The sequence below is a fragment of the Garra rufa genome, chromosome 9, assembly GCF_049309525.1.
Source record: "Garra rufa chromosome 9, GarRuf1.0, whole genome shotgun sequence".
Classification (NCBI taxonomy): domain Eukaryota; kingdom Metazoa; phylum Chordata; class Actinopteri; order Cypriniformes; family Cyprinidae; genus Garra; species Garra rufa.
The window spans coordinates 38,296,793-38,313,231 of NC_133369.1; the positions used below are offsets into that span (position 1 = coordinate 38,296,793).

At 35.0% G+C, this 16,439-nt stretch overlaps 1 protein-coding gene across 1 annotated transcript; it reads right to left on the reverse strand.

Moving 5' to 3' along the window:
* Positions 1-1,377: 1,377 nt before the first annotated feature.
* Positions 1,378-16,153, reverse strand: skap2 (src kinase associated phosphoprotein 2). Its single transcript, XM_073847853.1, has 13 exons — positions 16,044-16,153; positions 15,267-15,372; positions 15,147-15,172; positions 12,445-12,543; positions 9,313-9,393; positions 9,156-9,239; positions 8,935-9,059; positions 8,781-8,844; positions 8,585-8,695; positions 6,662-6,739; positions 2,061-2,176; positions 1,644-1,729; positions 1,378-1,486 (listed from the first exon to the last, which is right to left on the reverse strand). The coding sequence occupies exons 1-13, from the start codon at positions 16,081-16,083 to the stop codon at positions 1,378-1,380; spliced, it is 1,125 nt and encodes a 374-aa protein (XP_073703954.1). The 5' UTR covers positions 16,084-16,153.
* Between the last annotated feature and the right edge of the window lie 286 nt (positions 16,154-16,439).

A 16,439-nucleotide genomic window follows, 5' to 3' on the forward strand; every position in this document is an offset into this window, starting at 1 on the left:
CACACAAACATATATCCAACCGGTAAGGGAAATGTGTTTTTTTTTTTTTCTAGAACTATTAACAATAGTTGTAGATAATTAATGTTCTGGATAGTTGTTTAGAAATTAATTAACATTAGATTTTTTTTACCCTCTGTGTTTTCTATGTATATATATTGATTAATTTGTCTCCTGCCAGTCTGTCACTGTAAAAAAAGAAATGTATTAATCTGCTTGGTTAAATACAGGTAAAAGACACAAGCTTGATGTTTATGCCAAATTTCACATTGCAAGTTTTACTGATTAAGACTTTTCTGCTCGCCAAGTCTGCATTTATTTCATCTGAAGTACAGCAAAAACAGTACAGTTGTGAAATATTTTTTACTATATAAAATAACTGTTTTCTATCTGAATACATTTTAAAACGTAATTTATTCCTGTGATTCAAAAACAAAATTTTTAGCATCATTACACCAGTCACATTACCCTTTAGAAATGATTCTAATATTCTGGTTTGCTGTTCAAAAAACCCATTGAAATTATGTTGAAATTTTATTTATTATTATAATTATTAATTATTATTTTTGTACATTTTCTTTGATGAATAGAATGTTCATAAAAACAGCATTTATCTGAAATCGATTTTTTTTTTACATTATAAATATCTTTATCATCACTTTTGATCAATTTAAAGCATCCTTGCTACATAAAAGTATTCATTTCTATTACTTCTTTTCCCTCCCAAAAAACTCCAGTCTTTTAAATGGTATAGCGTACAATGTAACAAAAGCTTTTTACTTCAGATAAAGGCTAATCTTTGGATCTTTCTATTCATCAAAGAATCCTGAAAAAATTACTCAGCCGTTTTAAATATCGATAATAATAATAATAATAATAATAAATTTTCTTGAACAGCAAATCAGCATATTAGAATCATTTCTGAAGAATGACGTTGAAAATTTAGCTTTGATCACTGCAATAAATTACATTTTAAAATATATTCGAATAAAAAGCAGTTATTTTTAAATAGTAAAAATATTTCACAATATTACTGCTTTTGCTGTATTTTGGATTAAAATAAATGCAGGCTTGATGAGCAGAAGAGACTTCTTACTGTTCAAAAACTTTTGACTGTTAGTGTACATAGCACATCTTTGTCCCACAAAGTTCTTCACTTTTATACTGTAGAACAGAGATGATATGAAAACACCAGCATAGCGTCAATACCTCACAACCTCTTTTCTTAAGGTAAAAGCACAAACACGATTAAGCTGCCAATTCTTTCTCTGAAGGGCAACGGTGCTAAGTAGACAAACCGCAAGATACCGAGTTTGTTTCTGGGAACGGTGCAGCCTGACCTTTTTTTAAGTAGCCCTGAGAGGTATCGAGCTAATTCTGTTAGCCAGGTACAAACCCCACGGGCAGTTCCCAGATCTGCACAGCCAGCTTGTGCATCGGAGCTGACAGGTACGGGAAGTTTTTAACCAAACGCACTTCTCCGGCACACCTGGTACGAATAGAGAGGTGGATTCAGCGTTTCCTGAGAACACAGACTACCATTACAGCCATAAATAGTGACTGGCTGAGATGTGTATATGCTAAAGGTCTGCGTACGGTTGCCCTTACTGAACATGGCATTGAGCCGGCTTTCAATACTGAAATACCCACACACAAATGAGATCGGAGACGCACACACGCACTGGGCAGACGTGGAGAGAGGTGACAGAATGCCACTGGCTGCCAGACTGCTCTGCTCAGGGCCAAGAGCACTAAAATGGTTTCCGTAGTGACAAGACTAATCCCATCACTGTGCGCAGGCAGAGTGTGTACTTCGCTTCCACAGTCGCGCAAAAAAAACGGGCCCAAAACTGACCTTTCTGCAGCTGACTCAAATGTGTTATCCAGACGTCGCAGCGTATTTATTTAACAGAATGTTTTTGCAAATTCATGTTTTCCTGCTGACGTCTGAGAGGGCACGGTGATAAACATTACCTCATGTTGTATTATTTCTGGCCTCGATCACGTGGATTGTGACAACTGCGGCAAGTCTGGAAGTTTCCAGGCCGTGGCTCCTGTCTTACCTTGCTGAGGATGTAGATGGTGTCTCCTCGCTTGAAGGACAGCTCGTCGGGATGATCGCCAGCACAATCCCACAAGCCCTGGAAGTAGTTTGCATAGTCTGTGCTCTTGTTCACCGCTGCAGAGGAAAGAACAGAAAATCTTTCTTAAAAAGAACTTACTTATTAAAAAAAGAATAGAGCATTTATGATAGCACTTCAATCTTTTAAAGGTGTCGTTTTGAACTCAAAACAAAAGTTTACAGATAATGTACTCACTCCCTTGTCATCCAAGATGTTCATGTCTTTCTTCAGTCGTAAGGAAATTATGATTTTGAGGAAAACATTTTAGGATTTCTCTCCATATAATGGACTTCTATGGTGCCCCCGAGTTTGAACTTCCTAAATGCAGCTTCATATGGCTCTCAGCCGAGGAAGAAGGGTCTTATCTAGCAAAACAATCGGTTATTTTCTAAAAACATTTACAATTTATATACTTTTTAACCTCAAATGCTCATCTTGTCTAGCTCTGTGTGTACTCTGTGTAGAGATTAAGAAGTATATCAATTGTAAATGTTTTTAGAAAATAACCAATCTTTTCGCTAGATAAGACCCTTCTTCCTTGGCTGGGATCATTTAGAGCCCTTTGAAGCTGCATTTAAACTGCAATTTTGAAGTTCAAACTTGGGGGCACCATAGAAGTCCATTATATGGAGAGAAATCCTGAAATGTTTTCCTCAAAAAAAGACTGAAGAAAAAAAGACATGAACATATTGGATGACAAGGGGGTGAGTACATCATCTGTTAATATTTGTTCTGAAAGTGAACTCCCTTAACGTAAGCATTACAAAATGTTAATGAAAAGATGTAAAAATGATGGTCATTAGGTTGTTGGTTTGGTCTCTGAACATCTCATCTGTCTGTCAAAGAAATGTCATATTTTTGAATAAAGTCATCAGTCATATCAAATATTAGTATAATTTTAAAAGAAGCTGCATTCTAATTTTATGTATTTTAATATGTACACTGCCGCTCAAAAGTTTGGGATCAGTAAGACTTGTAATGTTTTTTAAAGAAGTCTCTCATGCTCATCAAGGCTGCATTTATTTGATCAAAACGACAGAAAAAACAGTAATATTGCAAAATGTTATTACAATATAAAATAATCATTTTTATTTGAATATACTTTAAAGTATCATTTATTCCTGTGATGCAAAGCTGAATTTTCATCAGCTGTTAGTCCGGTCTTAAGTGTCACATGATCTTTCAGAAATCATTCTAATATGCTGATTTATTTTTAGAATTATCAATGTTGATAACAGTTGTGCTGCCAAATATAATAATTACTTTTTTCAGGATTATTTAATGAATAACAAGTTAAAAAGAACAACATTTATTTAAAATATAACTGATTTCTAACCATGTAAATCTATGCTATCATTTTTTTTTATTAATTTAACACATCCTTGGTGTATAAAAGTATTAATTTCTTTCAAAAAAAGAAAGAATAAAAATTTACTGACCCCAAACTTTTGAACAGTAGCGTATAAGTTAGAAAACCTTTCTATTTTAAATAAATGCTGTTCTTTTTAACCTTTTATTGAATCCTGAAAAAAAGCATCACCGGTTTTTAACATTAATAATAAATTAGAATATTAGAACGATTTCTTAAGAATCATGTGACACTGAATACTGGAGTAATGATGCAAATTTAGCTTTTTATCACAGGAATAAATTACATTTTTAAAATATATTCATATAGAAAACACTTATTTTAAATTTAAACAATATTTCAAAATATTACATTTTTTCTGTATTTTTTTATCAAATAATGCAGCTTTGATGAGCATAAGAAATATCTTTCTTAATGATCCCAAATTTTGAGCGCCAGTGTACTTTATTCTTGTAATAGGAATTTCCAGAATTTCCAGTCTTCAGTGTCACATGATCCTTCAGATTTAGTGCTTAAGAATCATTTCTTCTTCTTCTTATGTTAACCAGTTGTGCTAATTAATTGTTTTGTGCAAACTATGATTTTTCTTTCAGAATTCTTTGTTGTAAATTAATTTCAAAAGAACATTTAAAATAGAAATCTTTTGTAACATTATAATGTCTTCACTGTCACTTTTGATCAATTTATATAATAATCCTTGTATATTATAATATCATCCTTGCTGGGTCCAGTGATTGTTGTTTGGTCTCAAAAAAAATGTCCAAAAATACAAAATACGTCATTAAGTTATTTTTAACCAAAACTAATGGTCAGCTAAATGTTTCAGGCTTGTCCATATTAAATATTAAAGTAGAATTAAAATATAATGTATGTATATCATTCCATTCATTAACAATCATTATTTTGATGGCTTTGCAGTGTAAGCAATGGCATCATATCAAATTAGGTAAATACATAAACATGGTAGTATCCACTAATTACTTTATGGCCCTGCTAGGTTGCTTTATCCACCAAGGGGTTCTTGGTTGAAGACCCCAGTGTGTTTTAGGGCTCAGAAAGATCCACTAGTGGGCAGCAGAGAGTATAAACTGCTAAACTGTGGCTCCTGCTAGATGAGATGCATGTTGTAAGATGTCACCATGTTGTAAGTTACTTGTAAGTTGTATTACAAGCCATATTTGTTTAAAGCTTTTGATTTTTTTATAATCTTGAGCAAAGCATCAATCCCTTTCAAAATCTCAAATCATAAGCATTCTAAATGCAATTTCATGAATTTCAGTTTAAATGGGTTTAAATTTAACCTGCTTTTGCTTTTGGTGTAGAACATTATTTATTTATATTTACAATACATTTACTAATCTACACTACCAGTCAAAAGTGTTTGAACAGTAAGATTTTTAATGTTTTTTCACCAAGCCTGCATTTATTTGATCCAAAGTACAGCAAAAACAGTAAAATTGTGAAATATTTATATTTTTTAAGATTACTGTATTTTTATATATATTTTTTAAAATGTAATTTTTATTCCTGTGATCAAAGCTAAATGTATAGCATCATAACTCCAGTCTTCAGTGTTTCATGACCCTTCAAAAATCATTCTAATATGCTGATTTTCTGTTCAAGAAACATGTATTACTATTATTATTATTTTCAATAATATAAAACAGTTGAGTAATTTTTTTTCTGGATTCTTTGATGAAAGCTCCATATACCAATTTTTATCAATTCTAAATTGTTATAAAGACATTTATAATGTTACAAAATCACAGGAAATCAACATTTGAAAATATATTCAAATTGAAAACAGTTATTTAAAATAGTAAAAAATATTTTAAAAATGTACTGTTTTTGCTGTATTTTGGATCAAATAAATGCAGGCTTGGTGAGCAGAATAGACTCCTTTATAAACATTAAACTTTTCAAAAATGTTTGACTGGTAGTGTATGTTGTCAACCCAACGGCAGCTCCATGAGTGGGTGTTTAGTAAATGGTTTTCATATAAAGAAAAAAAAAAATACCCCTAAAGGTAAATATCTTGCAACAGACATTATTGCTGGCAGATTCCCAGCTATGCTGATTTGGCAGATTCTTCTAATTATTTTCTAAAAATAACATTACCCACTGCTGCTTTAAGGTTTTATTCAGGGCTGCATCTTAAAACAACCCAGCATTAGTATTACACCTGCTGCACTGGTCTAAAATCAGTGATCATTATTGCATTATTGCATCCAATTCCAGGATTTTAAAACATTATACCAAAAAAGCCTGTATCAACAGAGGACAACAAACACTAATAAGGAAAATTCATATGATAATCTTGCTTTCCAAGATCTGTGAAGCCTGTAGTCCTCCATTATGGCTCTCACTAGTGCTCTAGCTGGCCTCCTCCTCTGAGCATCTGTCACGAGATCCTGCCTCAGCCATCGCTTCTGTCAGCAGGACTTCCTGTGCTGTGAGCCTGGAGCAGAGGGCCATGGTGGGCCACAGTGCACCAATGGAGTCAGCTTCCTGCCAGAGCCTACCAACCCCTGTCCAGTGCCCAGCGCTCGGCAGGATACAAGCTTCCCCACACAGACACAGAAAAACCACTAAATTGTTTAAAAATAATAACTGAGATGATGGCAAGGATGTCGTTTAACAATAAACACAAATATCTTACAGTAAATATCATTACTTAAATTCGGTCATTAATTGCTTACCCTCATTGCAAACCTGTAAGACCTTGGTTCATCTTCAGAACACAAATTGATTGATTTAAGATTGAGTTAATCTGTGTTCCAAAGATGAACAAAGGACTTGCTGGTTTGGAATAACATGAGGGTGAGTAATTAATGAAAGATTTTTGGGGGGGAAACTCTCATCCAAGGGCCCTTCCTGTGGTTCAGACTAACTTCCTACTCCTGTCATCAGTGTTACTTCACCAGCTAACCTCCAAAAATCCATATCTACCTGCAAAAATCACTGCTTCTTTTCCACATTCTATCTTTTGTTGTCATTTCAAGGCCTCATCCCTCTTATTTTTTCTTTTTTTCCCTCTTTGTCCTTTTAAGATAAAAAAAAAAGCTGAAGAGACAAATGATAGCCACCTAGGAAGATCTGGGAGTCTGTGTGGTGTTATGGGACAGCAGGGCAGGTAGGGGATGGACAGGCCTGGTGACCTAGTGGTAATTACCTGTCACATGGGCGGCTGGTGGTGGGGGTTTGCTGGCCAGGGTCACTGTTGGTTTAGGAGGCTGAGGTTCGTCTTCCTCTGAGAGGGAGAGAATAGATGTGCCAGTCAGAGCGGAGAGTGATATACCAAATTCAAAATTTCTGTGGACATTTTTATAGCATATACAGTTGCAGAATGTGCAAAATGTTAATTATTTTACCAAAATAAGACTGATCATATTAAATGCACGCTGTTTTTTATTTAGTACTGATCTGAATAAGATTTTTCACATAAAAGATGTTTACATATAATCCACAAGAGAAAATAATAGTTTAATTTATAAAAATGACCCTGTTCAAAAGTTTACATCCCCTTGTTTCTTAATACTGTGTTGTTACCTGAATGATTTTGTTTTGTGTGTTTTTTTTGTTTTTTGTTTTGTAATAGATGTCAAAGTCTTGAACAAGAGAGATCCATCTTTTCACACCGAGGACAACAGAGGGACTTATATGCAACTATTACAGGTTCAAATGCAAAAATGCATTAAGAGCGAGAGGGAAAACTGAATGAAGACGCGTACATTTTTCATTTAGTACTGTCCTTTAGAATCTACAGTAGATACTTACATGTTTCCCAGAAGACAAAGTAAGTTAAATTTACCCTGATCTTCAAACGCATCCTGGCTCTTAATACATCATGTTCCCCTCTGAAGCATTTGAACTAGTGGTGGTCATAGATTAATTTTTTTAATCTAGATTAATCTCACTGTAATCTTGGAATTAATCTAGATTAATCTAGATTAAAATGGCTAATTTGAATTCTGATGAAGGCATTCAGAATATGTGTGCTACCCAAATAATGACTAAAAGTAAGTCTTTGAGAACGGTTTCTCAAGCCAGGTGGCGCATTAGACCAGGGGCTCATTTCCTGTTTCCAAAATGCATCACAAACTGCTTGACAATTGCATTTACAACACAATTAACTATACAAACTTGTGTAACCAACTATTCCTACACTGCATGTACATCCTACATTCTGCATAAAAGGCTGCGCGACGTGCGTGTTGCAGTTAAATACACAGACGCGCACGGGCATAGATATCTGCATGCATAGTCTTCGGTTAAACTGCGTTGCTTTTTGAAGCGTCAATTCAGTTGTTGCATATAGTTTAATGTCTTTCATCCATGTAAGCACGTCTCGTTTGATGTGGTAATTTCACAGTAGGCATATACACAGGTTCGAAGACTCGTTCTCGCCCCCCACAGTGCAATTCGTCTAGCTATACATCTGCGCTAAAATATCAAGGTGAAAGTCATCATAGCTTGCGTAGCATAGACCCAGCTCCCAACCCAACTTTGAGAATAGATTAACGGCGATATTTTTTTTTATCGCCCGATAAGACTCTCACGTTAACGCAGCACTTTAACGCCCACCACTCATTTGAACCTTCTGTAATAGTTGCATATGAGTCCCTCAGTTGTCCTCAGTGTGTAAAGATGGATCTCAAAATCATAGTCATTGTTGGAAAGGGTTCAAATACACAAAAATGCTAAAAAGTCCAAAGAATTTGTGGGACCTGAAGGATTTTTCAAAAGAACAGCAGCCAGTTTAACTGCTCAGGGACTCATGAACAACTATCACTGAACAAAAACGGCTGTAGTTCATTTGGGTTACAACACAGTATTAAGAATCAAGTGTATGTAAACTTTTGAACAGAGTCCATTTTAGAAATGTAACTATTATTTTCTCTTGTGGACTACATGTCTTGTCATGTGAAATATCTTATTTAGGTTAGTACTAAATAAAAAATAACATTTATTTTGTATGCTATTTTGGTAATATAATGAACATTTGGCAGATTGCAAGCTTTTGACTTCAACTGTACATATAATATAATTACTAGGAAAATATACAACAACAAAAAAAAGACATTTATGTGCTAACCAGGGAGTTCTTCATAAATGTCATCATCAATAGGAGCGGCCATTGATGGTTTGCTCATTGGTAAGCAGTCATCATACTCTTCTTCATCTTCAGGAATGACTCCACCCATGTCTGAGAGTAAAAGAACATACAAAACATGATGCTTTTGTTAAAAAATGACACGCGCTAAGCCAAGTTTAGAGAATGACAGTCCTACCTTTAATCAGAAAGTCAATGTGCTCCACCCACTCTTTCGCATCTTTCTCAGACGAAGCACAGAACTGTAGCAAAACCATATTGCAGGAGATAATGATAATCTGAGAATATGAATAAACACTGCATGTTTTTACATGGTATGAGAGGTGACCAACCTGATATACACGCTTGTCTGGAGCTGAGATCTCAAAACAGCAATCTCGCTTTGCATCTTTCCGCAGGGTGTTGTTCATTCTGACTGTGTATCCGACAATATTAAACTCTCCCTTCTGCTGTTTATCTAGTGAAGATTAGTGTCGATTATTGAATGACTAAATTCCAGAAAAGAGAAATTGAATTCAGGACTACATTTATTGCCGACTATTTGTTTTCTCACCTTTGTCACTGCCGTAGTAGTAGAATATGCTGTTGTTTAAAGCACACCATCTCTTCTGCCATTCATTACCAAAGAAGCTGTGATCTATAAGAAGTCAAAGTTTTTTTTAATGTTTTCATTTCTCATGAACAGCCTGTTTCTGAACACAGTAACCTACCCTTTCTCCGCTTTTCCAGATAGCCACTCTTTAAAACAGATTGAAGGTCCTGAGCTGCCACCGGAGGAGACTGTTGAACTCCTGATTTCAACAAACAGAAAATGATTATACTTATTTATGATGAACAGCACTAAGTATGGAGCACCTGCCATCGGAAACAAAGGCAGCCAAAAAGCTACTTCCATGACTTAAGGTTTAAAAATCAAAGGTCGACTAGAATTAGCAGAGATTTAGACCTGGATAGAGTTTCATGCAGCGATCTGTCAGGTACAGCAGTATGTGGAACAGATGCATGGTCTGTTTTCAAAGCAAACCTCCCCTCTCGTTTACACTGCCCTCCCTTCTCTTGTGTACACAGTACCATTGCATTGGTGAATGAGTGTGAGTGAGCAGAGCAGTGTTATGAATGACACAGGCAATTGTGGAATGTTTGCAATTATGTATAAAGTGCTGTCAAGGGAGCATGACACACGCTGACTGTGAAAAGCAAACTGAACACCCTCAGTGTTGGAGCGGATTTCTCTTAAAACTGGTCGAAAAATGTCTGGTACAAGTTTTTGCAAAGAAAACATAAATCAAGCTGTCTTTAGAGCAAACACCGGCAAAACAAAACTTGACATTTTGGATAATAAGAACTCATTGACACAAAGCATCACTTTGATTTTTGCATCTTCCTTATTGCAATTAAAATAATAATAATTTTAATTTAATTTAATTTAATAATGAGAAGGACTCAGAGAGCATCACTTTGATTTTTGTATCTTCCTTATTAAAATTAAAAATCATAATAATAACAATAAATAATATAAAAAATTAAATTAAATTAATAATGAGAAGAACTCACTGGCACAGAGCATAACTTTGATTTTTGCATCTTCCTTATTGAAATTAAAATAATAATAATTTTAATTTAATTAAATTTAATAATGAGAAGGACTCAGAGAGCATCACTTTGATTTTTGTATCTTCCTTATTAAAATTAAAAATCATAATAATAATAAATATAAAAAATGTAATTAAATTAATAATGAGAAGAACTCACTGGCACAGGGCATCACTTTAATTTTTGCATCTTCCTTATTAAAATGAAAAATCATAATAATAATAATAAATAATAAACAAATTAATTTAATTTAATTAAATAAGAAGAAGAACTCACTGGCACAAAGCATCACTTTAATTTTTGCATCTTTCTTATTGAAATTAATAATAATAAAAAATAAAATAAAAATATTTTATAAAATAAAACAAAATAATGAGAAGAACTCACAGAGCACAGAGCATCACTTTGGTTTTTGCATTTTCCTTATTGAAACATAAAAAAATAATAAAATAAAATAAATTAATGAGAAGAACTCACTGGCACAGAGCATCACTTTGAAAATTGAACTAAGACCATAGACCTTAAGAAATAATTTTAATATGCTGGTTTGTTAATCAAGAAACTGTTATTTATATTAGTTGAAACTGTTAATGAAATTGAAATACGGTGTCTTTTTCATCATTCTTTGATGAATAGAAAGTTTGAAGGACAGCATTTAACATCATAAACATATTTACTGTCATGTCTGATAAATATAATGTGTCCGTCTTAAAAAAAATATTCTTAAAAAAAAAAATCATAGTGATCCCAAGCATTTAAATAGTAATGTAACACAAACCCAAAACTATGAGCCATGACTAAAAATGTGTAATATGAACTCCCTTTGAGTGATCTTTATCCATGTTACAAAGCTAACTTCAAAAGCTAATGTGGTTGCAAAAGGCTGCAAATAAATAGTGGCAGCATGCTTCCCCTTCCGCTATAAAATTAGCTTCCTTTTCATGTGCTGAATATATAAATAGAGTAAAAACTCACAGCTCTCAAACACGTTACAGAGGCAAAGCTCTGGTTTTCAACAAATACAGCCTCAAATCAGCATATTAGAATGACTTCTGAAGGATCATGTGACACTAATGACTGGAGTAATGATGCTAAAAAATTTAGTTTGACCACAGGAATAAATTACATTTTAAAATATATTCAAATAGAAAACTGTAATTTTAAATACTACAAATATTTAACATTTGTAAACAGTAAAAATGTTTTTTTTTTCTATACTTTGGACCAAATAAATGCAGGTTTAGAGAGCAGAAGATACTTCTTTAAAACAAAAAACATTACAAATCATACTGTCCATCAACTTTTGACTGCTAGTGTATCTGTTTTGACTTGCTTTTTTATGACTTTACCCATAATGGTTGCACGAGCTCAGAACTTCCTTGCTTTAAAACATTTGTCCAAAATAAATAAGCTCAAATAACTTTTTGGTCACTCTCCAAATGCCGTTTTGATTCGCCTAGGCCCTGCAGTGTGCACTAAGAGGCTTCAGTCCCATCTTTGAGCGGCACAGCTGTTCTCTCTGGCAAGCACAGGGCAAAAGGACCTATAAAACACATGACTGCACTACAGCAGTAAACCTCTTCCTACCATATACATACACACAAACCACTGTCGGCCTGCATCGTACCCTCTCGATCCTGTGAGTTTCTCAATGCCATAACCAGAAACGTGGCATGATTTGAAATGAGGCAGATGAACTGGATTTCCTTAAATGTAAATTCGACCAACAGCCCTCATTTAGCACAGGCTAATAAAACAGGAGCCTGAATTGACATTGGCTGTGGGCGGCATTGTCTGAGCTGCAGACCATAAACCATTTGCTCAGAGACAAAAGAGCGTTAAACCCTTGACGTCTGTGCCTTCAAACCGTTCCTGAGCCTGTTGCTGGGTTACATCGGTCTTTCAAGCACCTCATTCAGCTTTTGTGTTCTTCTACCACTACTAAAAAATCCTAGACAGGACATGACAAAGGACTGCCACAAAGATACAGTGTTATGACAGCTGAGGCTGCAGAAAAGATGATAAGTGGTTCATTCAAATCGGTTTTTGTTTCTTAATTGATGTGAATTCTGTACATGCAATCTGTGTACAGAATACACTGCTGTGATTCTTTTATAATCCTCACAATTACAAACTTAGCATTCTTTTGACTTCCAGGAGAGAATTCAAGGGTACAGTAGCTTTGATTTTCCTGTCTCACAAGTTGTTCTAAAAGAATTGTTCCGTGCTTCTCTTCTCTTTTCACTTACCATCATATGCACCTTCCTCATCCCTGTCGGTCTGCTCTGAGTGCAGCGACCCACCGTCGTTGGTGTCTGCTTCATCAGGCTCTGGAAACTCTTCATCTCCTGCAGAACAGAGACTTCATCAGCATTCTCAAAAAGTGGAAGTTAGGAGGCCACATTTTCAATCCTCCACCAAAAGGACACACCAAAATTCTCTCATTCAAATATAACTTATGTTGTTTGCAGATACAGTTGAAGTCAGAAATTTACATACACCTTGCATAATCTGCAAAATTTTAATTATTTTACCAAAATAAGAGGGATCATAGAAAATGCATGTTACTTTTTATTTAGTACTGACCTGAATAAGATATTTCACATACAATGTATAAAAATGACCCCATTCAAAAGTTTACATACACTTCATTCTTAAAACTGGGATGATCCATAGCTGTTTTTTGGGGGGATAGTTGTTTACGAGTCCCTTGTTTGTCCCGAACAGTTTAACTGCCTGCTGTTCTTCAGAAAAATCCTTCAGGTCCCACAAATTCTTTGGTTTTTCAGCATTTTTCTGTATTTAAACCTCTTCCAACAATGACTGTATGATTTAAAGATCCATCTTTTCACACTGAGGACAACTGAGGCACTGTAATATGCAACTATTACAGAAGGTTCAAACGCTCACTGATGCTCCAGAAGGAAAAACAACGCATTAGGAGTGGGGGTGAAAACTTTTGAACAGAATGAAGATGTGTACATTTTTCTTATTTTGCCTAAATATTATATCTATTTTAATTTAGTACTGCCCTTCAGAAGCTACAGACGATACTTACATGTTTCCCAGAAGACAAAATAAGTTAAATTTACCCTTCAATTGCTTCCTTCTGAAGCATCAATGAGCATTTGAACCTTATGTAATACTTGCATATGAGTCCCTCAGTTGTCCTCAGTGTAAAAAGATGGATCTCAAAATCATACAGTCATTGTTGGAAAGGGTTCAAATACACAAAAATGCTGAAAAACCAAAGAATTTGTGGGACCTGAAGGATTTTTCTGCTTTTAACTGCTCAGGGACTCATGAACAACTCTCACTTAACAAAAACAGCTGTGGATCATTCGGGTTACAACACAGTATTAAGAATCAAGGGGATGTAAACTTTCGAACGGGGGCAGTTTTATAAATTCAACTCTTATTTTCTCTTGTGAACTATATGTAAACGTCTTGTATGAGAAATATCTTATTTAGGTCAATATTAAATAAAAAAAAGAACATGTATTTTGTATGATCCCTCTTATTTTGGTAAAATAATTAACATTATGCAAATTCTGCAAAGCGTATGTAAACTTTTGACCTCAACTGTATGATATCTGAAAGTACAGGAAGTATGTTTGAACCACTGATCTCCAGTTGAAGATAACTTTGAGTTGCACTGACTTGAAATGAATGGTTAAACCAAAAATGAAAATTTGCTGCATATGTACTCACCCTCAGGCCATTCAAGATGTAGATGAGTTTATTTCCTCCTCACAACAGATTTGGAGAAACTTAGCATTACATCACTTGTTCACCAATGAATCTTCTGCAGTGAATGGGTGCCATCAGAAAAGAGAGTTCAAACAACTAATAAAACATCACAATAATCCACACAACTTCAGTCCATTAATTAACATCTTGTGAAATAAAAAGCTGTGTTTGTAAGAAACAAATCCACCATTATACCACCTTAAGCAACTTTAAACCATCACTTCTGGTCAAAATACTCCATAACAGTCCATAATCCATAATATTGCTCCCTCCAGTAAAAACTGAAAAACAGAACTGTTTTAGGCTATTTTGCTTGATCTGTTCATATTTCTCTCCTAATTCGGACAAGAGAACTTTTCCGCAGCAGAAACTAATATTATAGATAGTATAACCAAAGCGATGGATTTGTTTCTTCAAAACATGCAGCTTTTGCTTCACAAGACATTGACTTGTGAACTGGTGTCAATTACTTGTGGATTATTGTTGTTTTTATCAGCCTCATCCTGACGGCACCCATTCACTGCAGAAAATCCAATGATGAGCAGGTCTAAACTTCTCCACATCTGTTCCAATGAAACAAAGTCAGTTTGGATGGCCTGAGAGTGATACATTTTCAGCAAATATTAATTTCTGGGTCAGCTATTCTTTTAATATGAAAGATAAACAGATCTCCTGTAACACTAGCCTGTTTGAATCACATTTCTTGACAGTTTAATGAATATTAAACAGTATACTCATGGCAAAACAAGAAACACGCACATGGCCTAATGTCAAGTGCGAGCAAAGAACTTCCTGGTCACATTGTAATAGGTTACTAGTGCAGCTGTAAACTGCATGTGTTTCCTTACCCACAAGTGCTATACCAAACTCAACCCTCTACCCACATCGCAACCATAAATGTGTTATAGGAAACACAAAACTGATCTGTGAGTAGTTATGTGCTGGCTTTAAATGTTATTGTTCAAGTGTTGCCATCAAGATATAAATAATAAATAAATAAAATGTATTAATATGCAAAGATGTTTACGTTTCATGAATAATTACACAAGTTTTCAAGTTGACAATGAAGGCTAATTATGATGCAGCAGACTACAGCACAATGTGGAAGTAGCCTAGTAGTTTACTTCACCATGCTTGAATTTTAGCCCCTCCCCCCAGACAGACGCACATAACACTAACATACAAGAACATCAAAACTTACGTTTGTCCTTGAACTCTTGAGAGTAGCTGTAACACAAATAATTTGGATTTGTTGAACATTATATCATAGAGTCACAAAGATATCAGGTAATAGCTGGTAAATGAATACATTCTGCCGTACCTCGTTTTCACATCTTTAATGCGTTTGATAAAGGCTTCCCTTTTCTCTTTTGCTTTCTTGCTTAAATTCTCCCCTTTAAGGACATCGGTCAAAAAGTTTTCGAGATCTGAAAACAGACACTGTTTTATTAGCGTAGCCTCTTTTTGCCATTTTACCCTTGCTGAATTCCTCAACTCAAGTAGCCTAGGTTTACGCAAACAGGTGCAGGTGTTTGAGGAGGATAACTTTCGACTAACGTACTCCAAGCTTATGACAATATGGCAAGGCTTCATCCCTGCTAGAAAATGCAAATTATCCAACCAATGTAAAACTTCTTTTTGGAACATAGTATCTGGTCAGCTTGCTAGTAACAGTCTTGCACCATGTCGCTAGCATCTTGGGAGTCTCCAACAGGTATGTTACCGACACAAACTTAAAAAACTGCACAGGAAAACGTAGAAAGTTCGTCTGCTGTTGAAACTTAACAACATAAACTCCCTAGGTTTCATACTTGCTGCTGACTTAATATTCAAAAACAACATGTTAAAACACAAAACATCTATTCGCGCCCAGCCTCATCTTTGGTAAAAAGTAAACAAAGACCACTTTATGCTCAAACTAGCGTTACAGGAAAATATTATCAACGTCTGTCGGCAGACTAAACTTCCTCTTTTCAGGCAACTATGACCAAATAAATGTAGAGTTTATAACTGGAGATGTTTATTCTGTTCTGACTGCGCTCTAGACCTAAACGTTCACTTTATCAATTGTTTTTTGATCCTAATACTGCGATAGTACCTGAAATGAGTGTCGTTAAGTCTTCCGGGATGGACCTCATTTTGATAAACCGCTTGACCCAGCAAGATAGCCTTCGAAACACGGAAGTTTCAAGTGGACTATGAAATACGGAAGAGGCAATAGCCTACCCTGCAGAAAAACCACTATTCAAATTAGACAGTTTTATTCATCACGCCTGCTCCAGCAGAAACATCTGACTAGAGTGCTCACCCCAAACAGTGCACTGGGGAATCACACTTTTTACGTTCACGATTTGACAGGAATGATACACTTTACATACGTTGTAATATTGCATTATTCATAGAATTCACGTTCACTGAATTCTGTGACTGATAATATTTACCTTGTGGTCATTCTGTGTCAACTGAAATGACTTAAGAAAGATGGCAGCATCAT